Source organism: Cyrtonyx montezumae, unplaced genomic scaffold, assembly GCF_038088225.1.
Source record: "Cyrtonyx montezumae isolate F1298 unplaced genomic scaffold, pur_monq_1.0 scaffold_17, whole genome shotgun sequence".
NCBI lineage: Eukaryota > Metazoa > Chordata > Aves > Galliformes > Odontophoridae > Cyrtonyx > Cyrtonyx montezumae.
This window is the reverse complement of record NW_027071903.1, coordinates 20,777,505-20,801,409: the sequence shown is the minus strand read 5'-3', so window position 1 is coordinate 20,801,409 and position 23,905 is coordinate 20,777,505. Positions and strand designations below refer to the sequence as shown.

The window sequence follows — 23,905 nt, the reverse complement described above, 5'->3', positions numbered from 1 at the left end:
CCACTCTGGTAAGGACTTTGTCTAAAACTTGTGTTTTGAGTGTCAGGTTTCAAGGGTATTATATATTTGCTTGCCAGTTGCTTTAAATCAGAAGGACGAGCAAGCATCATGCCTCCCAATTGATACGTCGTAAGTGTAAGTAATCTTTCATCACGGCCCTGTATTTCTCTTGTCAACAACTGAATCCTTGGGTGTTACTCAAGTCCCGTACTTTTGATGAGAGATTTTTGGTTTCCCCAGTTTATTCTAGTTGGAAGGTAATTGTGAAATTATACCTCTGCTCCGCTTTTTCTTTTTGGACTGTTATTGCCTCAGTCCCTGTGAGCTGGAGTGAGACTGTTCCATTGTGGGACTGTGAGATTCAAGTCCTTTGTTTTTAGATGGCTGATGGTCATTGCCCGGAATGCATCAGTCCCAAGTAGTTCTGGTGGCAACAATGGATGTGAGTTAAACCCACAGCACCGGTAGCAAGGAAGTCTCCTGGCACATATTGCTCCCAAATGTGGTGGTAGGAGGTTATTCAGATGAACTAATGAGGAATAGGAGCTCAGGGTGTTGGTCTGAAGTTATTTTCCAGAATGCCACCACTTCTGCAGGGCTTGTGTCAGGCAGTTGGCATTTACTTTGCCGTGCCAGAATGGTCACGTCTTTCAGAACTGAGCTGGCTAGTGGAGGGCTGCTTCTTCCTACTTGAATGTTTGATATGCTGGGAAGTCCTCACCTGCAGACATACCACTGTGCACAGTGTGATGCATCAACCAGAACGTGTGAACAATCAGAATGATCCCTCTGTAGGTGGTAAAGAAAAGGCTGAAGGAAGTTGGGGATTTCTTTTTTGCACTAGCCTTTGGAAATGCAACGTTTGGAAAGAGTGACGAGCTCTGTCTGTCTTCCCTAGCTGCTTTCAGACTCTGTAACGGGGAGGTGGTATATTAAAACTTCTCTTTCTGTGTTTAAAAGCCATGTCATGGTCTTGAGGGAAGCACGCTGTAAGGAGGGGATCAGGCAGATTCATCTTAATCTTGTTAGGTCAGTATAATGTCTCAAATGTGCCTTCTTTGGTACTTTTTCAGTGAGAAGAGCAGTCCTACTCCTGAGAGAGCTGGCTAAGCCAGACAAAGGACAACTTAGAAGTACTGTTTGGTTATTTCTGAATTGACTGTGTGTGTGCTGAGCTTCACCTTGGCCAAAGTCATTTGTGAACTGCTGTTTGACTCTGGGTATTTGTGAAGAGGTGAGCTGTGAAGTCCCCAAACATTTTAACATCATAAAATGGTTGAGGTTGGAATGGGCCTTTAAGACCATCTGGTTCCACCTGCACACTACAGGCAGGGACACCTCCCTCCAGCCCAGGTTGCTCACAGCCCCATCCAGCCTGGCCTTGAGTGCATCCAGAGAGTGAGTGTCCACAGCGTCCCTGTGGGCAACCTGTTCCAGTGTCTCACTGCCCTCACAGTAAATAATTCCTTCCTAATATCGAGTCTAAATTTACCCTCTTCCAATTTAAAGCCATGGAATGGGGAAAGAGAAGGAACTAGGAGCATATCAAAGCAGTCTTCTTAGCTGGAAGTATTTCAGACCTCTCTAGTTTGCGTGGACAGTTTAAAAAGATTCCTGGAGGAAAGATGATGTTATTCTTTCTCTACCACCAACCATCTAAGAACACTTTCCTAATGAAGGGGGAGGGAGAGCTGATCTTCACTGCCATAGGATGGCTATGAAAAGGGCTGGATGAGTCCCAGGAGAACTGATGGTGATGAAAGCTGTTTTGTGGGGGATTTTGCACTTGTGTATTCTAAGTAATTTCTATTAGATGTGTTTCATTCACAGCCTGTGTGACAGAGTAAGCTATATTTGTTAAATTTTTCACACCGCATAAAGCTGAAAAGAGGAGGACAAGGTCCAAGATCAGTACACTTTTTTTGGAATGAGGAAATCTGGAGGAGCCAAAAGCAAGTTAATACAGTTAGGCAGGAGTAATCAGCTAGTCAAACATTAAATGGCAAAGAACCAGCTTCGTGGCAGTTTCTGAGAAAAGGATTGAGGGATTTGGGGAGTGGTGGGATCACAGACCCATGCAGTCAGTGGTGCCGTGCTCCTGCTGTTTGTATCATGGGAGGATGACAACAGACCTTGTGGAGCTTCCAAAAGATGTGAAATGGCACAGTGCAGTGTCTTTGCTTACCACTGGGCTGGTCTTTGCTGGAGTGCATGGTCGTGTTTTGGGCACGAGGTGTAGGAGAGGAGCATTAGCCAGCTGTAGCATGTGTGGAGAATTGTCAGAGCCCTGTGATGCAGTCTTTGAGATGGCTGAAGGAGCTAGATATGCACAGCCTAAGGAGAAGAGCCAGGTTATTTTTGTTGAGGTTTCTTGGGCCAATGTTAACACAAATGAGGCTGCTTATGTGGAAGGAGGAAGGGCACACTCCACAATCCACTCATCCAGTCTTTAATAACGTGGTGCCGTTTAACTAAGTGATCGGTAGGGGTGGGAGGAGTGTCTGGTTGACAGAAAGGGTTGCTTATTAAGCTCTTGTGTGTACAAAGCATCCCTGTGCTGAAACAGATTAAATGAGGTTGGAGTGTAGGTGCAGCTCCACCAGTGCTTCTCATAGTGCCTGAACTCCTAACGGCACAACTTCTCTTAGTGTGCAGGCAGGAAAATTCTCTGTGCTGTCTAACTTCCTCTCCTGTAACGCAGGGCATATGTATTTACCAACCCTACTGCTTTTTTATCCACTGCTTTCTGTGCAGAGTTAAAGCAGACAGTGCAGCGTTTTCACAGATTTTTTGGCAAACCTTTTTAATGTTACCTCTGAAACCTGGCTGAGAATCTGCTTTCTTGAAAGTCTCTCATCCCTTCTGTGCTGCTTTGGCGTGCTCTCTCTTGGTATCTTCTGCTCTGCTCTGTAGTGTTATTTCCATGGGCACCTCATTGTTTCCAGGATAACTGGAGCCCATCAGTAGACTTGATCTGCTCCAGCCTGCAGTGAGGCCCAGAGAAGGCAAACTGGATGCCAGCCTCATGTTTTCAAGGGGAAATGGCATAGGATAAAGTGCATGCTGCTAACGAATACAGCTTACTCTGTCGGCTGCCTCTCTAGTATATGAACTGGCAATGAGGTGTGAGACCTCTTTATTTCATCTTGATTAAAAACCCTGATAGTAGAAATGGAGCTAAGTTTCATCCTGCTTGCTCCACTCATGCCAACCTGCAGGATGCAGAAGCGAGGTTGCAATTGCTAGGCATTTGGGCAGAACTGACTCTTATGGGAGGTGGGAAAAGCCAAGAATCCCAAGCACAGAAGCAGCATAAATGAAAAATGCTAGGTTTAAGCTAGTGAACAGCCTGGGGAAAAAATGGGTGCACAGATACTCAGCAAGCTCTTCCTAAGTGAACTTTGGCTTGAACTGGCTTTTGTCACTTCCTAGTGATTATTTTTTTTACCTCCTGTGTTCTTAGGTCTTACTTGAAAATTCAAAGCATGGAAAAGCAAAACTGTGTGTATTCGTGTTTGTTCTGGTAGGGATCTGAACATCCCTTGGAAAAAACTAAGCTTGTAATCGGGGGGAAAAAGGGTTGACTGCTTGGCTTGGGCAGAAGGCTTCCTATTGGGAGATCCAGGACAGTAAGGCTGAATTTCTAAATGAGAAGAACAGCTTTATGTTTCTGTAATGATGAATGAGGTTATACTGATAAACATTTAAAAATGATTTTGTGCTGCTTGTAACTTCTTGTCATTTGAGTGCTGAAACTCAGGACTTTTTACACAAAGTGTGTGCTCGCAGGTGTGTGTGTGTACAAATGGAGGTAACATAAGCACGTAGCAGTTCTGTAATTTGCCCTGGCCTTTGTTTTGTTTCTGCTTTTTATCCTCAGGAAGTACCAAATCTCAAGGATTTAGATACTGACATAGCAGATCTAATCTTGTCTGAGACTGCAACTGTCGCTAGGGAAACCTCAGTCTTTCTGTTCTTAATTCATCTTTGAATTCTTGAAGGTAGAAGAATATGGGGATGATAGAACCTACAGAAGTGTAGTCTGTCTGCCGTTCCTTTCACGTGGCTCCTCCTGCCTTGTCCCAGGTCTCCATGAGTCATGAGGAAGAAGGCAATCTGTCAGTGCAGGAGGCTGAGCATCTCTCCCGAGGGCTTCTGGAGTCTCTTTGGAGGCGAGAGAATTTCTGTGCGGCTCAGTGATAGAGGGAACCTTGTCAATTTGTTAATTAAGGCCATTTGAGAAGGTAGATCTCTTAAAACCAAAAACCCAAGGGACTGCAGAAGCTAAGATGCTTACAGGACAGCCTTTCTTTACAAGTAAAGGTTTTCCGTGCTTCGGTTTGTACCTGTGATTGCGTTTCAACCCTTTTTTAACGATGCCTTTTACAAGTGTTACAGATCACCTTTAAATTCTTGGACTTGTCCAAGAGGAAAACCGCATCCTTAAGGTACTGTGTGTTGCTTACTGCCAGGTGAAGTAGCCTGGTTTGCAGGAACCCTCCTACACAAACATCTGCTGCAAACCATGCGTTACCTACCTATGCAGTACAACAGAGGACAGGTTTTTGGTCACTTGTTTACTATAGTGTCTGATTGTTCAGCTTTGAAATTGGTGTAGAATTGAGAGGCAGTGCTCCCAGCACAAGTTCAAGACTTATTTTCTTGTATGAGAACCGTATACAGGCTAGAAAGGCCAAATGAATTTTCCTCTGTTTGCTTTGGAGCACATACTAACAAATAGCTCAGTGATGACAAACGCTTGGGCTATTTTTTAAAATAAGAAACAAGAAAGAAGATAAAGGATAGCCCTGCTTTTGTAGTCTTCAAACTGCCTGGTATGCTGTAGATGGCTGGTAAATAATTGTTTGTAAAACAGGCAGGTTTTTGTTAGCCCATTTCTGGTTTGCTGGTACAGGTGGTAATAGTCCTGTTTGTATTACCATTTTGTACCCTAACCCCCACGTAGAGTACAAGAGAGAAGCCTTGGTGTTACTTCGGCTTTTGATTATTATTCATTTATTTAAAACACAATAAAATGTCTGTGTTTTCTCCCAAATCAACCTTTGGTGATTTATAAAACTGTTCTTCCTTGGGAGAAACTTCTTGTTTTTTATGAGTGATTAAATTAAGACAAGTCTAAGTGATAGTGACGTGCAGTCTTTTGGGCCAAACATGCTACAAATACAGTAATTAAAATTCACATTTTAATGGAAAGTAGATGTTAATTATAGATGTCTTTTTGGGAATACTTAAAATGGAAAAGTAATCATGTTTATCCTGAGCCAGAATAGAAGTAAAAAAAAAAAATGTTTTATGGCGCTTGCGTGATGTGTTAAGCTCAGAATTGGAGACTTTTTCTCTCAAGGGCTGCATTACTCTTCGTGTTCCTTAATGTTTGTTACACAAGGGAGATGACCACACTGCTGTTCCTGGCATCCCTGCCATGAAAGGCAAGAAGAAGTCGTTAAACTGCATACTGTGTGTATATTATGTTATTTGGGCACGTGCATTCGGTCTGAGCTTTGGTGAGGCAGGTTTCCGTGTAATGGGTTGCTTGGGACTGTTAACTGTGCATTCCAGTACGAGCAAACCGGTATGGTTTTGGTGTGAAAGGTTTCACTTCAATTGCAAGAGTTCATGGGTGAAAGTTATTGAAGCACAAAATAGTGTCGTGCAGAGCAGGCTGTTTCTGAGGAGGCTGCACTGCGAGCAGTGATAGCTTCTGTGCATATTAAAATATTTTGAGAAGAAAGTGCACTTTACTTTTCAAGTAATGTGTCAGGCTGACCCCTGAACTTGTTTCATATGTGTTTTACAGGGTCCGTTGTGAGAACCTTCACTCCTTTTTACTTCCTGGTGGAGCCAATGGACATTCTGTCAGTTCGTGGGGCATCTGTTATAATGAACTGTTCAGCTTATTGTGAAACTTCTCCGAAGATTGAATGGAAGAAAGATGGGACTCTTCTGAACTTGGTCTCAGATGACCGTCGCCAGTTGCTGCCAGATGGGTCTTTATTAATAAACAGTGTGGTGCATTCCAAGCATAATAAACCCGATGAAGGATATTATCAGTGCGTGGCAACTGTGGAAAGCCTGGGGACCATTGTAAGCAGAACAGCAAAGCTCACAGTAGCAGGTAAGGATTTGGTTTTTTCTTCAAGTACAGCAAAGGGCGTGATATGTGGATGTAAGCTACTGCAAAAAAGAGAAGGCACATTCCAGCTTATCAGTGAAAGTAAGACTGTACATATCCCTTTTTTTTTTTACTAGATGAAATTAGCCAAAGCAAGTTTTCCCAGGAAATACTGAAGATGAGAAAGATTAAAATGAATGGATTGGGTGTAGTGCCAGGAATGTGTAATCACTGTAGAGATCTGCCACACCTTAGAGTGAAGTTTGTTTGTTTTTAAAAGAGTGGGCTTTTACTTTCTTAATGTATAAATACCCATAAAGGTTAGTTTCTCTGGGGGTGTTTATACTGAAATTTGTCTGCCCTCCACACCGTAACACAGTAGGGAAACTTGTAAAAGCTGGATGTAGACACCCCAGAGAACTGAAAGACTGAGGGAGAAGGCACAGATGCTGGGGGCTGTATTTTTCTGTTTCCTGAGTACCTGGTGTGAATAGGTTTGCTAAGCTGTTGGTTTTCTGCAGGTGGGTTCTAAGAACTTGACTGGGAAAGTGGTGTGCTTCCAGAAAGGCATTTGCTTCTTGTTGTTGCTTATACAGGGCTCAGGAGGGTCAGATTGTAGAAATGTTTTGTAAACAATAACTGGAGGAGGCTTAGAGTCACCTGTAAGAGTCAGAGTTCAAAAACCAACAGAAAAGGTAAGCTAAGGCATCGTAACTAGGAAGAAAAGCCAGTAAAGCAATATTCTTTTGTTTCTCTAATGATGTTTGCCAGCCTTTCAAACAGTTTTTTTCCTTTGCTTAATAAATGTCTCCAGGTAATGAATTCTTTCTGACTAGTGCTGCAGCATCTCCCAGAGCTGCTGCTCATTGTCATTTATATTCAGGTGTTGTTTCTGTTAAGCTAGCTTGCAGCCTTGTGCAACATGGGAAATGTTGCAAATAAGAAGCTGGGTTTTTATTTTTTTTTCTTTTAATACTGTAAAGGAGTGACTTTCAGAGTCACACTGAATGACTGCATTTCTGAGTTCCTTGCACTGAGGACAATAAAAGCAGTTCTAACACTTATCTCAGGCGATTGCCTTCTTACACTGCTGTTTTTGTGTTCAGTTCTGCTGCTTTCCACATGAGGAGGCTCTGTCATGCTTCTGGTCCACATGTTCATTGCATTGGGTTTATGGCATTAAAAATGAAGGTAGGCAAAAACGTGGTGGAAACTTACAGATTGGCTTTTCCTGTGTCTGTAGCAAATGCTACTGTGAATGATGGTTTCTAAAAGCCTTGTACTAATTAAAAAAAACCCTAGTGGGTTATGTTTGAAAAAAAAAATATATATATATATGTATATACACACTGGAAAACCATAAACAACTGTCTTATCCAAGTTATTGCAGATGTTTATTCCGTGAATAATTTTGTCTTCACTTAGACATGTGTTTAGGGAGAGTATTCATCAACTTCTTGGGACAAGAAAGGTTTTTTTTGTTGTTGTTCAGGATTGGCCACGTTGCTGTTGATGCTCCTCCTGCACTGCCTCATGGCTCCCCTCACTCAGCTGGCAACCTGGTCAGTGCTGAGAGCTGGGCCGTGTTAGGTCCTCTGAGGGCAAGGGGTTGCTGAAGGCTCGTAGTGAGGGACAGAATATTTAGCTTCCAGTGTGCTATGTTGCTTTCAGTGAACTCATTGGAATTCTGCAGTTTTTTCAGGTGTGTTTTAAACATTCCTTTTTCCCCATCGTTGTTGTAATTAGAAGCTTTTGAGATGCATTAGCTGTGGGGATGGTTAGCATGGTGAGGTCTCTCCTTGCTCTCAGGTAACAGTGGGAGGCAGCTCATTTTCTCCTTAATTGAGTGGTGTTATGTTGAATTCCGATCGTATGTGCTGGTGCTGTGCTGTGATGCACTTAATTTCTTTAACTGCGAATATTATGCACATTTTAGCTACTACTTAATCATTAGATAACTTCATTACCCGAAAATGACAAATTCGGATGAGTTAAGAGAGACCAGAGCACAGAAAAAATCAGTAAAACCCAGTGGTGTTGCATCACAAATATGGTGTTCTGAGTTTTCAGTCTTAAAATAATTGCATTATTTTCTCTTACGTTTACGAAATAATGCTGAGCAGTCTACCTGTAGTGCATCTGCTGTAAACAGGCTGATAAATTTTCATAACTTTTTGAATGATTAAAAGGGCTCTCATTATAATTTGATGAGTCTGAATCCATTGAACATTGGAAAGCAAAGCTCTTGCCAATATGATGACAGGAATTGATGATGCACGGTGCTGCGAGGTGACAGAGGTGCTTAGTCAACTGTTGCATGAAAAAGCCCGACCCAACGCACACACTGAGTACCTGTGTGGAGTGATTAGACAGTGACTGAATGCTTTTTGTTAGAGAGCTGCTTTCTTGGCTTCTCTCTTCGATTTATGTTTGTGACACAACGCTATAAACTTGTCACGGCGTGGGGAAATTGATGGCGGCACGGACTGGCAAGTTTGCTGTGCGTTTGACAGTGTGTTTTTAAGGAACCTTTTCCATGCATGTGAGCAGATGAGAAGCCTTTGCTCTCCAGGCTTTGGTGGGTGCACCATCGCCACTTTAGTGTGACAACCCTGAGACTCCTAAAGCAGTTGATGGTTTCCTAAGTTGTTTTTCATGTCAGTTGAGAACAAAACAGAGACCAAAGTGTCAGAAGATATGCTTCAAAAGAATTACAGCGTGACAAATACTCTAATTAATGCAGTTCATCTGTAATCTGAAATGTTGTGCTATTGCAAATGGGTGATAAGTTATTTACCATTCTTCTGGTAGGAAACCTCCGATTGACAGAAATTGCAAGCAGCAGGAAACTTTTGTTTGAACTTTTGTTCAATGGTCAGCAGTTTCAGGATATATATCTGTCCTTTTCCCAATGAAGTCTGTGTTCCTCCAGTCGATTTTTTCCAGCAAATGCAGGTTGGCATTGCCACTGCCTGTGTTTCCTTCCTTCGTTGTTTCTCCTCCTCTTGCTATGCAAGCAGAGCCAGTATCATGCTCTAAACTAGATTTCTGAAACTACTGATCTATTTTCAAAAGTTAGTTGTGTTTTGTTGTTGTTGTTCCTTTCAAACTACAATATAGCAGCACAGCGTCAGGGTGACGGAGGGAGATTTCGAAGGATGGCGGTCGCGTGGCCCATCTCATTTATGGGGGCTGCTGTTACTCTGGTGGGTTTGAATTAGGGCAAGTTAAAGGAAGTGGCTAATATATGTAAAGCCATGAGATTTTTTTCATCAGTAGCTTACTACAGTGTGCTTTTTTTAATTGGTTTTTGAAATGCAAATGGGGCTTTGACACTGAGGTGTCTATTAGACCCTAGGTGAAGGGTTGCAATAGCTTTTACAAAACAATTGTTTTTATAAATACTGATTTTTTCAGAACTGTATATGTAATTCATCTCGGAAAGAGAAATTTGTGTGTATTTTAGTGAAAAATTTGGTGATACTAACTTAACAATGCTGTGGTAATACTGTTCCGCCAGTCACTCGTTATTACTCCTTTGTTAAAGCTTTCATAAATCTTTTATTGAGAGAATGGAAATACAGAGAACTGAAAGGTGTGGAGTGACAGTGGCAGAGTTTCATCATAAGGATTTATTGGTTTTGTGTGGCCATTCAGAGACCGTCCACTGAAATATTTATTTCACCTACTGTCTCTTTTCCCAAGTGAATCCATTTGTTTTTTTCTTCCCCTTCTTCCATTTAGCTTTGTATGTGACTGCACTTGGCTTTGAGCTTTGTGTGTAATTCACCTGGTTGTAATGAGTTGCTCGTGTAAAAGGTGGTTGTGTAGTTTCGTAGAAATTACATTTTCAAACCTTCATTTTAATATTATTTTTAGAAAAAGAGCAGGCTGGTTAGTGAGCATGAGACCTCACGAGCAGCAGCAGAAGGCCGTTAGCTGTTTTCCAACTTGTTTGTAACGTTACACAAGCCTGTCACAAATTGGGACAACAAACTCGCGAGTTGCGTTTGAGTAATGTGATTTACTTGATATCAGTGTATCAGATATCAGAAGGAACTTCACTTGAGAAGTTGTTCCCATTTTTAGTCTCCTTTTCGTCTTTTAAGGTTTTATTGCATCTTGAATTTATCAAGTTCTGGGCTCCCAAATGGAACCGCTACTGAAACGAAGGGAGGTGTGGATGAGGCACTGCTGCAGCACTTCATGTAATGTGGTTTGGAGGAATTCTTGAATTCTGAGCCAGGAGGTGCTGACACATGGTGCTCCTGCGCTGCTTTCATCATTTGACTTCAAGCGGATCTCCGTGCTTGGACCTCTCCTCAAAGGGTTGAAAAGGAACTTCTCTTCAGTAAATCTGTGTAACTTTTTGTCCCATCAGATGGGAAGACCAGGTAGATGCAAAAGAATTCTTGCATCTATTCCATGTTTGAATGGGATACAGGAGGTGCAGCTGTGGCCAAAAAGCATCTCTGAGCTCCCGAGCTGGGAATGCCTGGTGGGTGTGTGGGGCTGCTGGGACCTGGCTCTGCGAGGCACGTCAGCTGAGGGGTGCACTGGGGTTGGGAGGGCTGAGCTTCTGGTGGTTTCTTGTATTTAGGTTCTTAACATCAATGTCTCCCATTTATGTATAAGCAATGGTGAGTAGCAATGATTTTGCTCAAATGTGAATGTGGATTGAAATGTTATGTCTCTCTTGGCTGTAACTACTAAGAACTGCATGAAGACCACGGGTTATATAGTTTGAGGTTCCTGTCTGTTTTACCAAATTGGCCCAACTGTGAAGATTGTATTTTAAGTGTTTTGTTTCTTGCTGGTTGCACGTGTGTGACGTTCCTGAAGGGCAGGAGAAGCATAGGCAGTGCTGAGCAAAGCACACAGTGTGCTTCTTCCAGCTCCTTGGGCACACGGTTAGGAACTACTCCAATTTCTTGGTTTTTTTCCTCAGTATTATTGCATATTTCCTTCAAAAGAGGAGGGGAAGGGGAGGCCTTATCTTCACGAATAAAGAGCTTTCTGTCCCTTTGAATTGGAAATAACCTAACAGCACAGACACTTCACTGGAGAGTACTTAAGAGCACTTAACAGAAGTAAATGACACAGGTGATAAATCTTCTTTGCAAAACTGTTTATGTGGAAAAAAACTGTCTGCATTTTTCCCCTGTTTCATTCTATAAATGATCTTTGATAAAAATGCATTTCTTCTCAAAGATGAGTAATCAGAAAGGATAGTTCTTAGAAAACTGCATCTCATAGAGAGTTTCTGGCAGCTGGTTGTAGGAAGAGAGACAGTTTGGACAGTTAGGACAATAAATGTTCTACCTTCTATTTCATTCTGAATTCTTCCTTAATAACAATTAAATAGTACTATCAGGACAAAAAAGCCAAACTAGCATTTATTTTCTAGAAATAGTGAGTGCAATGAAACTGAGCTGCTCAGAAAAGGGGAGGGATTGGGGATCCTTTCCTTCGGTGAGTAGATGGAGGAAGAAAGGCAGATGGGGGAACATCAACTCCTGCTGCAGCTATCCACCCCACGCGTGGTGGAGCTCTCCTTGCTGGTGGGCTGTCTTGCTGAAGGTGGCTGTGGGAGCTGGTCTTCGTGGGTCTCAAACACTCGGTACTGAAACTATTAAATCCTTTGATCATTCATTATGACTATTAAGATGATTTTCTTAATTAGGTGTTATCTTAAATGCAGCATTCCGTATAAACCCAGAAGATTAGTTTTTATCAGTTTACCAGTTGGCAATTTAGACGGTTAAGGATTAGCCTTGTAATTAGTGAAGAAAGTACCCTTTTGTACTGGTTAGTGAACCAAGTTGGCTTTGTATTCACGGACTTTATAAAATAACACATACCTTGGTGCAAAGTGGTTGGATTTTTAATGAATTGCAGTACACATTCAAATCCTGATCTATGCTTTTGAAAATACAGAAGGCAGAGTAGCTAATCTCTAGGGAAGCATGAGTGCTGTGGAAGGGAGCTCCACTCCCAGACTTTGTTTTTCTAAAATCACTTGGGTTCATAATAGATGATCTGTTGATGAATGATTCTGTACGCATGTATGAAATGGAAATGGAGAGAGTATTGATGATTCATCAGCAGCCCGAACAAGAAGGTTGGATGGATGTTGTTTACATTGGCCTTCTCATTTGTTAATATTTTCACTCAAATGTATATTTCTCCTTATTTATGTTCTTTGTGTCAGCAACAGAAATCCCTTTTGTAATTCTGTTTGACACGTTTTGCAGATTGCTCACTCCAAATCCTAAAGTGTCAGGCAAGTGATAGTTACATATGCAGCCTGTATTCTTTTCTAACTGTATCTTAAAGTAGGGGATTCAAAAAGATATTTCAGCTTTACTATGACAGGCTGAAAGTGATGGATCTCTACAGAGGCATTGTTCAGACTTTAGATCAACTGAGCATAGCTTTTGGAAAATGTTAAGAACTCGTACTGTCACACCTACCCAAATGAAAGCTGACAAAAGCTAGGAAGGAGCACAGGAGGTGTGTGTGTGTATATGATAAATCATATATTCTTTCATGGTAGAAATTCAGGAGGAAGCTTAGTGACCCTGAAAATGAAAGAGAATGGAGGAAAAGATATTTAATAAGAAATAATTCATGGAACTGTGTATCTGGCTGATTTCGGTGATGCTAAGGCGTTTGTGACATTCCTAAAGTGTAGGGCATGTCTCATTGCTCATGTGATTGCACTAGAAATAAAGAAAAAACACCTGTCTTCTTTGCATATATTATTACGCCCCTTTTTGAGGGGGCAGTGAGGGGAAATATCTCCCATCGTAAAGGTCTCTATACAGGTTCTGCCCATCCCTGTTTAATACCTGCTGGTTCCTGGGTTAGATACACCATCAGTTCTGCTCTTCTGTAACTTTTCTGAAACCAAGCACCTTAAAAGAGGAGCCAAGAAAGGCTTTGTTAGGTAGAGACCTGTGCAGAATTCTCTGATATGATGAGATTAATAGCTAGCAGCTGTCCCTGATTCAGGGATCAGTGGTGCGATAATCCACATCCTTGCGGTTTTTATCCTGATCCCTGTGACTGATCAGCAGTTCTGGTACATAATCTGCTAGTTATATATGTATATTTGTGGTGTCTCTTCTCCTTTCTGCCGCACGTGTCTCTTGACATCCCCTTGTTCAGCTGAAGGCTTACGTTCAAGTTCTTTGTCCTGCTGTGCTCGTCTCTCGGTACGTCAGTCTTCTTTTTGAGGAGTTTCTTTGCTATTTGTTAACTCAGTGTATTTTTCTGTGAATCTGTTAGGTTCTTTCCTATCTCTGAATGTCTTTCTTCAGGCACCTGCTGTCTCTGACAGTCTGCAGAGTTGCCTGTGAAAGTTTTACTGATCTTCTCTCCAGTTCTGTGCGTTAATCTTCTCCCAATAGCTTGTTCACATAAGCTTTTGTAATTGATAGCCGTGCTTGGATCTGAAGTTATTTAACCTGTCAAGCTCTTCTCATTCACCACAATACTCAGATCTTATTCTTCTTTTGTTATGGCTATTGATTTTGTTCTGGAAAGAATTGTGAGCATGTGGTGTTTTTATTTAAGGTCTTCTATTGCTAAAGACCTGAGGTTTCTTAAATGAGGTGGTAATCTGCATGCACTATCTTAGGGTCTCTTAAAATCCTGCTGTGCTTTCCTTATTGTCCTTGCTGTTAGGATAGTATAAAATGAATTATTTTACTTCTTGCACCCTCTCTCTTTGTTTTTGTCTTAGAAATGTCTACTTCCACATTTCTCAGTGTTGGCAGTTGCAGAGCAGTCTTACGAGGACCATGAGGCTGGCTGATTTTGTTCTCATTTGTGACCTGCTGCTGGACGGACTTCCACCGTTCAGAAAGGAGTGCTGTGTTTGAGCAGTGATAAATGAATGCTCAGTACAAAATTCTTGATGCTGGCAGCCTGCTTGACTTTTTCCTTCCAACTCGTAACCTCTTCGTTCTTGCAGTCTTTGCCTGTGAACATACAGGCAGCAGAGGCACACCCCTGCTCTGAGCCAGTCCCACCTGCAATAGACTGACCCTCCCACTGCCGCCGGAGCTGCAGCCTGGAGCATGACATCAGGTTTGCAATGGTGCAGAGCCCAGGGGACACAGGCTCCCAGTTTTGTTAGCTGGGAGCTAACAATCCAATGGATGTGCTATCAGGATGTACATCGTGACTGTTCTTTTCTTGATCCATTTTAATTTCACTAGGATTATCTTCTTGCATGTTGTATCGTTTCTGTTCATCAAGCTTTCCTTGTAGGAGTTGGCTGACACATGGGATCATCTCCTGGTTTGAATGCAAAGAGCTGCTTTACTTTCTTAAGACATCAGATCTTATTTCCTTGCTTCCAGTGGTGGGCTGAGGTCAGAAGGTATTTTTAGCATTCTGCTTTGAAATCAGAATTGATCTGTAGTACCATCATGCATCGAAGTGATGTGAAGTGGCAGTTTTCTCTACAGTGTACATGGCTGTGTTTTTACACTACTGTATTTCAGTTTGGTTTTCCATGATGACTTAGCAAAATAATATTACTTATCACATAAAGGACAACTGTATAAAAACTTCTGGAATATCCATATGCATTGTACTAGTCAAAGTACCTTCTTAGAATTTGCTGTATATATATTTTTTATTTTGAGGCAAAGCTCAAATCCAAGTGGGAGAGGCTTAATGGCAACCTGAAGAAATTCATGGTAGTGGACCCTCGGCTCCAGAGTGCAATTAATTTTGTTCTAACTTTCCTACTGGAAGTTTGTTTTGATGTGTGTAATTCTGTTTCCCAGGCTGTTGTTGCATCTCCACAGCCTTCTCTATCTAGTTTCCTTGAGCTATGTTATCTTAGGGTAACGAAGCCTGGGGGACCTCAGGAGATCTCTAGTTCAGTTGCTTGTTCAAAACACGTCTAATATCATACCTCAGCACTGCATGTGTGCACTTCATATGTGCATAGTGTCTGTGGTTATGTTGTTATCTATAGTGGCATTCTCTCCCTTTACCCCTCCTCATTCAATTCTGGTCAAGGAACACCTTTATAAACTGGCACCAGCCAAGTTAAGCATGCCACCAAGGCTGTCTTTGACACAGTCAGAATTCTGAGTATGAGCTGAAATTTCTCCTTCCTGTTTTGTATTCCACATGTGTCTTGCTTTTAGTTTAGCCAGTGAGGACAGTACATTTTTTCCTTTCATTTCTAATTCTAAGAATATTCCATGTAAGAAGCGTCAAGTCTTATCTTAATTCAGGTAATGCTGGACTTCTGTTCTCCACGGGTGTTTGTAATTATGAAGCCTGATGTATTTGCTAGAGAGATTGAGGGAGTGAGTCCTGTTAACAAAAGTGTATTTAAAGCGTTTCACACCTCTGCCACTCAGACAAATGATGCTGAATAATCTGTGAGCAAAGGGGAAGAAAAGAGCTGTGATAATTTAATGAAGAGTCCACAGATGGCTGGACTTATTAATTTTTTAACAGGGTTTGGGTGTGAAGCTGATGCTCTAACAAAATATGCGGCATCTTAAAGATCCACAGCTTTGCTGGAGGATAACAGATGTTGTGGTGATTTTAACAATAGAGTCTCATGTTGCTATCCTCTTCCACCTACTTCTGTTGCTAAAACCTTTGTGTTTCCCAAGGGGCTTTTTTAATAAGCAAAATAGTAGCAGAGTTATCAATTTGCCATGAGTTCAAATTTGTATAGGGAAAAAGAGAATGGGAGAAGAAATGACAATTTCTTCAAACCACTCGTCGATCCTTTAATAATTCTGTCTCTTTGTGTCTGAACAGAGCAGTGGAATACATAAGGATTGTAATTTGCAAGTAGTTAGCTGTGAGATTGTAGCTGGAGCTGGCTAAGGCTTGGGTGAGGTAAGAGAAAGTCAAATACGTTTTGAACAGCAGAGGTTTTCCTGGTAGGCATTTGGCACGTAGCAGTTTGGAAAAACTTGTGGCTCCTTCCTGTAGAAATAATCAGGGGGAACTTGCTGAGAACATGGGGATGCCATAAAAATGCCTGAAGCTGGCTTTGTGAGACATGTAATCGCATAAAGATGTAATGTTGGGTGTTTTAGGACTGTTTACTTTTTACACGAAGTATTGTGCTCAATTCCACTCTGCAGAGCAGCAATAGAGGAGCTTGAGCACATGACAAAAATGCTTTTATGAGTTTGGTCTTCTGGGCTTGCAACCACGTGGTAAGGGTATACAAACCTGCCATGGGCAGGGAGAAGGAGAATTCCTGTGCAGCCTTCAGTTACTCTTGAGCAGAGCAAGTTGGTTTCCTTTTTTTTTTTTTTTTAACTTTTGTTTTGCAGTCTTGCTGGGGCAAGATTGGTGCCAAAAGGTTAGTGGAATTCTAAAGAGGATTAAATGTGTGCATGGCAATGGCATCTACATTCAGTAAAATTGGACATTTGAAGTGACTGCTGACAGAATTCAGACAGAAAGCGAGCATTTACTCTCAAGTTAGGAAGCATGTCGTGTGAGCAAGTAGTTGAGTAACTGTTGATTACGGACCTTTTTTCCCTTTCAGCCTTCTTGAAAATGATTGGCACTGTCCGTGGTTGCAGAGGGACTGCTGAACCTTGATTAGCATCTGGCTCAGTGTAATGAATTCCTCTTCTGGAAAATACAGGAGATGAAATAGTGGCTGTACTGAAGGCAGCAGAATACAGGCAGGATTTTCGCCATCTGTGTTTTCCAGGAGCAGGGGAGTTATTGCTCTTCCAGGCACAGCACTGCTTTTTCAGAGACCAAGACAATGGGCTGCAAATCTCGGCATTGCTTAGGCTGGGAATACAGTCTGAATGGAATGAATTTGCATTAGGTAGATTGTTCATTCACATTCCTACCGTTGCTTTGGGCTTCTGGTGAGGGAGAGACAAAAGGGAAGGAGAAAATAGGGACAGGGTTGCTCCCCCTGTGCCCCCATTGCATTGTCCCAGCATAAAATTTGAGGTGGTGGCGCATATGATTTCTATTGTATGCATGTGAGAATTTCATGATTGTTTACGTGTTCTCCTGCTGCTTTTTAGAGGACATTCCATGTGGAAAATTATCCTCCCAAATCGAGTGTATTAACCCACATTCCTGTTGGTCAGAAATATTTTCCTTCGGCATCCTGAAATCAATACGTAATATATGTGCGCTGCCATCGAATGATTAATGTATATACAAACACGTAAAAATTATCTTTAATATCAGAACTCCAAAGTATCATTTATCATTACATTCATTCAATAAGTGATGGAGTAATATCTCCAGCTGAATGAATGCCTTGCAACACGTGGGTGAAGAATGGCTGCTCTTTTCTCATCAGAAGTCTAACTAATTTTCATTATAATAGATCATCCTGCTTTGTCATGTTGATTGAAGTGACTGGGAATTAGAAATCATTCTGAGAAAAATGTATCTTTTTTTTTAATTATTTAAATTTATTTTTTTTATTATTTAACTTTGAAAAATAGTTTTAAAGGTGTTTCTAGTTTAAATAGACTGAATAAGCTTTCATGTCAATGCCTTTGAAAACTGTGATAAAAGTTGGAGAAACGTAAGCTTCCAAGGAACTGGGCTGGTCTGTGAACGTGGAAAAGAAAAGCTCTTTAACTGAAGGACTGAGAGCAGGGCATTTCTGGGAGTATGGTGCTACGAGAAGGCATGCCTGTACTCCAGCCCTGCTACTGCACTTCTGAACAGGTCTGGAGTTAATTTAATTAAGGCTTCTATTTAGAACATTTTATAATGCGTCATTAATGTTTTGTGGTTGTCTTCGGTTAAAGCAAAAAGGGGTCCTCCTACCTGATGGAGACTTTTAGACATTACAAATTGCAAACAATGATAGAATGAGAAAATTACTCTTAAGCCAAAATTATGACCTGGTTTAAAATTATGTATCATAAAACCATACCACGTATGATCAAATAAAGATTGTACTGGTGCTTAAGATGACCTGGAAAATGAATTGTGAATTCATTGCTGCTGAGTAACGTAACCATCAGAAGTAAAGCTTGTTTAACTCTAATGAAGGACCTGCCCACAACAGAACAGACAGTTGCCCAAAGAGTAAGTAGTACTAATAATGGATTTAAAAGAATGTGTAATTGAACTTCATGTTAGGAATTGCAGGGCTTTTGTCTTCCGGTAACACTCTCACGTGCTGCATAGGTTGGTGATATAACAACTGCACAAGTGCTAGTGGTACCAGGTGAGGAAACTGCAGTAGCTCTGACAAAATGAGGAGGTTCAGATCTCTCTTCCAGTCTGTAACAAAGAACTGGCTTAATTTGCAGGTCTGTAGGTAAAGATTTCTAATGAGGCGTGAATTCAGGGCTGGTACATTCTTCTTGAAGAGTAACTGATGTAGAACATGTGTCCCAAAAGGGAAGAGGTGATCCTTGGACCAATTAGTCTGATCCCAACACTCTGCCCTTTCTAGGAAAGGTTTTGAAGGAGAGGCTAATTAAGATGGAGAAAAATGGAAAGAAGGCTAAACTGTACTGTGACTTTTGACAGTGGTTTACATCTAGGTCTCTTGATGAAGCAATTGATGTCTTAGAGCTGCATAATACGATGGGTGTGCTGGAGCACAGGCTTTTAATATGCTACACTGTTAGATATTACAAAAGGTCAAAAGAACGGAAATTCAGATGTGGCTGTTGAATTTGATAAGAATCTGAAGTGATTATAAAAATGTAATGGTTCAAATTGAGAGGGAAATTACAGAATGGAGAGATGCCTCAGTGACAAGGCAGAGAGAAGGCAGTGTTTAACGTCCCCATCATGTGTGTTGGTGTAAAAATGAAGAACACACCTATGAAGTTAGAAAGCCTGACAAATTTGGAAGACTGTTACTCTTGCTGAAGCCTCCGTGGTCTCATGGGAAGAGTGAAAGGATGCTTTGGACTGAACAGTGGTGAAGCTCACAAGCACAGTGTGCGAAGTCAAGCAGATGCAGCAGTATCCTTAGCATTGAGACACCAATTGGTGATTTTACAGAGAAATAGTCTGATTTTGGTTGATAATGAAATGACGATCTGCTGAAGTGCAGAGAACTAATGTGATTTAAACGTATTGGAAAGATATTTGCAGGAGATTTGGAGAAGGAATTTTGTGGTATTAACTTGGATGTCTGCAATCAAATTTTCAGTGACAACAGGCATACCAATTTGTTGTCGCTGTTGTTCTGTAGGTGGTGTGGTGGTGGATACCACTTGAAGCAAAGGAGCTTCACACTGAATTTGAGGAGAAAGTATTTCACTGTGAAGATAAGCAATGCCACAGTGGGTTGCCCAAGAGGTGCAGTGTGTGTCCATGAGAATTAGTGGAACATGAGTGGAAAGATCCCTGAATAACCCTCTCGGTCCTTGTAGCTGACCCTGCTCTGACTGGGCTCCTGCCTACAGCAACAATTGGAGGTCTTTAATGGGAGCAAAGTCAGCGGGGCTGTGGGGATGAGGAAAAGGAGCCAAAGATGGTAGCATTGTTAACTGAGCAGAGCAAAAGCTGAAAGAAGCCAAGGGTTTAATTCATCTGTAGAGGGAGGGAGTAATGAGTAAATATCAAAGGTGTAAAATAATGTTAAGGTGAATATCAAAGAACTTGAAGTTGGTTGTAAACACACGAGGAACAGAAATGAGAAACTCTCTTCTCTGAGAAGTGAAGCAGTGCAAGGAGACTGCAAGCAGTCCTCCCAGATGGAGGAGGTATGTGACGTGGGGAGGTGGACCTGTGAGGGAGCAGTTACTTGCCGAAACAGAAGTGATCCCAGTCTTGGAAATAAGAAGTAGTAGCACTCTGTGCAGATGTTCTCAAATCTGTTTTATTATGCCCTCTCCTCTCACCCCCCCCCCAGTTACATACATTTCATGTAGGTTTCTCCAAAAGTAATGCCACCTATTTGTTTTTTTGTGGAAATTACAGCAGGTACAAAGAGCACCATCGCACTGTTTGATTAGGAAATTTTCAGCATGGTCACCAACACTAGCTGTGCATTTTATGCCAGTGATGAACAAGAGCTGCGCACCATACTCATAAACTTCTGAACATCTGCACCAGTGGAGCTGACCCACTGTCAGCTCTGCTGAAACGCACCACCCACCCCTCACTGTGCTCACGTCCACTGTTGGGTCTCTGTAAACGTTCAGCAAGTGTCAGTGAATGTCAGTGGGTGCCGTCTTCCTCGTGGGGGAATTCAGTGCCACTCTTTTGCTCTGTCTGTGCTGTCTGACTTCCATGTCAGATGACCTTCTGTCTGACTGCCCCACTGCTGCCATCTGTCACACAGCAGCAACGTGTGATAGGACATTAGTGGGAAGGTTCAACCTTCACTGCCATACCACCAGCATCTGCAAGGAGGGAGAAAGGAAGGTAAAATGTCAGTATTTTCAACAGGCTGTTTCTATGGTAAGATTAATCTTAAGCGTGAGATAGAGTTGACCAAAAAGTCTATTTAGAGATTGTTGCTGCAGTTGGGCTGCTGAGGGGCTGCAGCCATTTGTGGTGGCTGCTTCTCCTCATGGTGGCCCCTGTCTTTACCAGCACGTGGACACTCGAAGTGAAGGCTGAGCCTTCTGGGGGCCTTGAGACTTCCTTTTGGAGGTTCTGGGTATGGTGTGTGGGAGATTGATGTGGGGGTGAAGGTGTTCTGTGCCCAGTGCTGCTCTTGTGGTGCTATGGCTGTAGCTTTGTCTCGGGAAGAGAATCAATCCTCAGCTGTACTCATATGTAAAAGGTCAAGATTTTCTTTTGGACAAATGCAATTTTACCTTATGGTGTTGTAATTAAGGCTCTGGGGAGCTGAGATCTTCAAAGGAATATTATTTTTTCCATTGGATTTCAGTGAGAGTTAATGCCCTTAGGCTTGTTTCCATGGCCTGATTAAATTATGTTGAAGGTAGATGATGACTTAGCTATGGATGGTGAAAGCTGTACAGAATACTTTTTTGGCTTAGATTCTTAACTGCTCATTTTCATAGTAGAAATCTAAAAATGCAGGGGGAAAGAACAGCTCGTACATACTCCAGTAGGTGATGAATTAAGACGTCACTTGTAAACTTCAGTGGAAGGCATACATGAAATTAGCTTTTCCACAGCATCGTCTGTTCCTTGTTACCATGTCCCAGTATGTTCAAGATTTGGAGTGAAAGAGTTGGAGAGCAGATTATCTTTTTCTTTTTTCAAGAGGCAAGTATTGACGACTCTTTACTTGGGCTTCAAAGCTTCAATGTCAACTTCAGAGCATCTCTAATTTTTGTCACGCCTCTGACTTCCTTGTTTCCCATTGGCAGGTCTTCCCAGGTTCACCAGCCAGCCGGAGGTGACGTCTGTCTATAGAGGAAGCAGTGCAATCCTGAACTGCGAAGTGAACGTCGACCTTGCGCCGTTCGTGAGGTGGGAGCAGGATCGCCAGCCCCTCTTCCTGGATGCCCGTGTCTTCACGTTGCCGAGCGGAGCGCTCATTGTCGGTAACGCTACTGATACTGACGGAGGATTCTATCGCTGCGTCATTGAAAGCGGCGGCACCCCCAAATACAGCGAGGAGGCAGAGCTCAAAATTCTTCCAGGTATTACTCTGTTCTGTGTGTTGGGTTTTATTTTGATAAATAAATAAAAATTAGCCTTACCGGGAGGAAAAACAAACAATGGCATAACAGGAGTGTTTACAAAAGGAGCAGGTGAGAATCCTCAGTGTTAGCTTTGTGTACGCTTAAAGTCGGGCTGCTCATAAGGTGCACTATGGAAGCTTTTGCTTCCACATAGTTTAAAATGTTTGCAGGCGCTGAAACTGCAGCTTCTTGGCCCTTGAGAAGACTAACCTTTATCGTGCAGCTGGAAAACAGGAAGGCAAAGTCAGTAATCAGTGTCTGAGCTCATTGCAGTGGTTGAAAATTGGTCAGACGTGCAAATATTACTGCTGTATTTCATAGCTGCAGTTCCATTGTGACAAGGAGTTACAGAGCAGGGTTTGACGCTTTGCGTGTAAGTGCTGGGGATTTGTAGGGTTCTGAGGCTTCAGTCCCTTATTTAAAATACTGTTGATTTTTCCAGAAGTTGTTTGCTTCCTTGCTCTTTGGGTGCTTACATGGAGTGCTTTTAATGATTCCAGTATTTGGGAAATACTGATTCTTAAATGGTTAGACCCTTTTGGGAAGTTTCCAGATACCAAAAAAGGGAGGACCACGAATGCTATTATTTTGTATGATATAGCTATTGTTACTTGCCTGTTGCTTTGAAATATATATGTATCTTTTTAAATGAGAACAAAACTCCATTTCTCAAACTTCAACACTCAGTGTGTTCTTTTTCTGATGACAGTCTGGCACTATTGTGCAGAGCTGCATATTACCAGATGCTCTAATGCAGAGTTTGGAAAGATGACTAAGAAAAAGATGTGAATGGGAATTGTGCTTTCCCAAACTAGGGAAACATGGGTTGTGTTTACCTGGGTTTTCTTAATGATTTCCAGAGCTTCGTGTTGTCTCTCCTGCTTTAGTCTTCCTATTAGAATTCTGATGCAATTCTTAATGCAGAGAGAGTTGCTAAATTTCCATCTTTGGAGGTTTTCAGGCTCAGCCCAGGCAGCAGTGCGATTCACCTGATGTAGCATTGCCAGCAGTGGACTTTGAAGCAGCTGGTTGCACTGAGCATCTTCAGAGGCCCCTTGCAATTAATAGTTCGGTTTCTTACAACAGTGGAACTTTTTTATTCTTTAAAGTACTTAAAAATACCCCAATCATACAATTGCAGCTGCTGCCATTTTAAAGTTGAGGCATCTGCTGGGCTTGGGAAATAAATGATGTGTCAAGTAGCAACTAGTTTCATAAAGTTCTTCCCTTCCTGGGGGAAAAAGGGTTTATCTTTCAATTCGTAAGATTTTTCTGGCTTTCGGCAATTAAAGATTTTTTAATGAGATTCCATCTTGTGTTGATCTTTGAATTGTTGTGGCACTAGGTATTGTTTTATAATGCGTTATTAAAGGAAGCTGAATCTAGGGGATACAAATAATGCTGATTCCGTACTTTGTTACGAGTCTGAAAGTGTTGATAATGAAGTTTAGAGGAGCTTTTCTTTTAGTTTGTTTGATTTCTTTTGGTTTGTTTGTTTAAAGTAGGATTAAACTGCTGCACAGCAAGCTTTCTTAATCTCGAGTAGCCCCATAATTGATTGTTAGGTTGGAGATGCATCTGAGTGAAGGATTTGAATTAATCTGCTCTTCATTCGCTTTATTCCATTTTGAAGTTATCTGATGCGTTCCTTGAAAGCCTCTCCACTCTTCTTCTCCTGAATCTTTGAAATGTGCCCAGCACACACTTGCATATAGATTTGCATCCATGGGCGGTGTTCTTCTTTTTCTCATAGCAAGCATTCAGTTTGCCTTTCATCCTCCTCCAAGCAGGACACATTTTCTGAGCTCTGCTGCTTAATATCAGGTGTTTTCAAGGGTGGGAATGCAAGAATGACACCAAGCTGTGTGGTTTGGTGACATTCCAAAGGGATGGGATGCCATCCAGAGGGACCCAGACAGGCTGAGCAGTGGGCCCAGGAGAACCTCATGGCATTCAACAAAGGCAAGTGCAAGGTGTGCTGGGGGAGGAAAGGACCTGGGGGGTACTGGTGGATGGCTGCTGGACAGGAGCCACCACTGTGCCCTAACAGCACAGAAAGCCAATGTATCCTAGGCTGCATCAAAAGAAATGTGGCCAGCAGGGAGAGGGAGGGATCTGCCTCTCTGTTCTCTGTGAGACCTCACCTGTAGCGCTG

At 42.0% G+C, this 23,905-nt stretch overlaps 1 protein-coding gene across 2 annotated transcripts in view; it reads left to right on the top strand.

Annotated features, from left to right (window-relative positions):
- NEO1 (neogenin 1) overlaps positions 1-23,905 on the top strand; it is a 179,654-nt gene that overhangs the window by 46,933 nt on the left and 108,816 nt on the right. For both annotated transcript variants that reach the window (XM_065733638.1, XM_065733637.1), the window contains exons 2-3: positions 5,819-6,136; positions 21,433-21,708. In XM_065733638.1, coding sequence (XP_065589710.1) covers positions 5,819-6,136; positions 21,433-21,708 — 594 coding nt within the window. The remainder of the gene's footprint in view (positions 1-5,818; positions 6,137-21,432; positions 21,709-23,905) is intronic.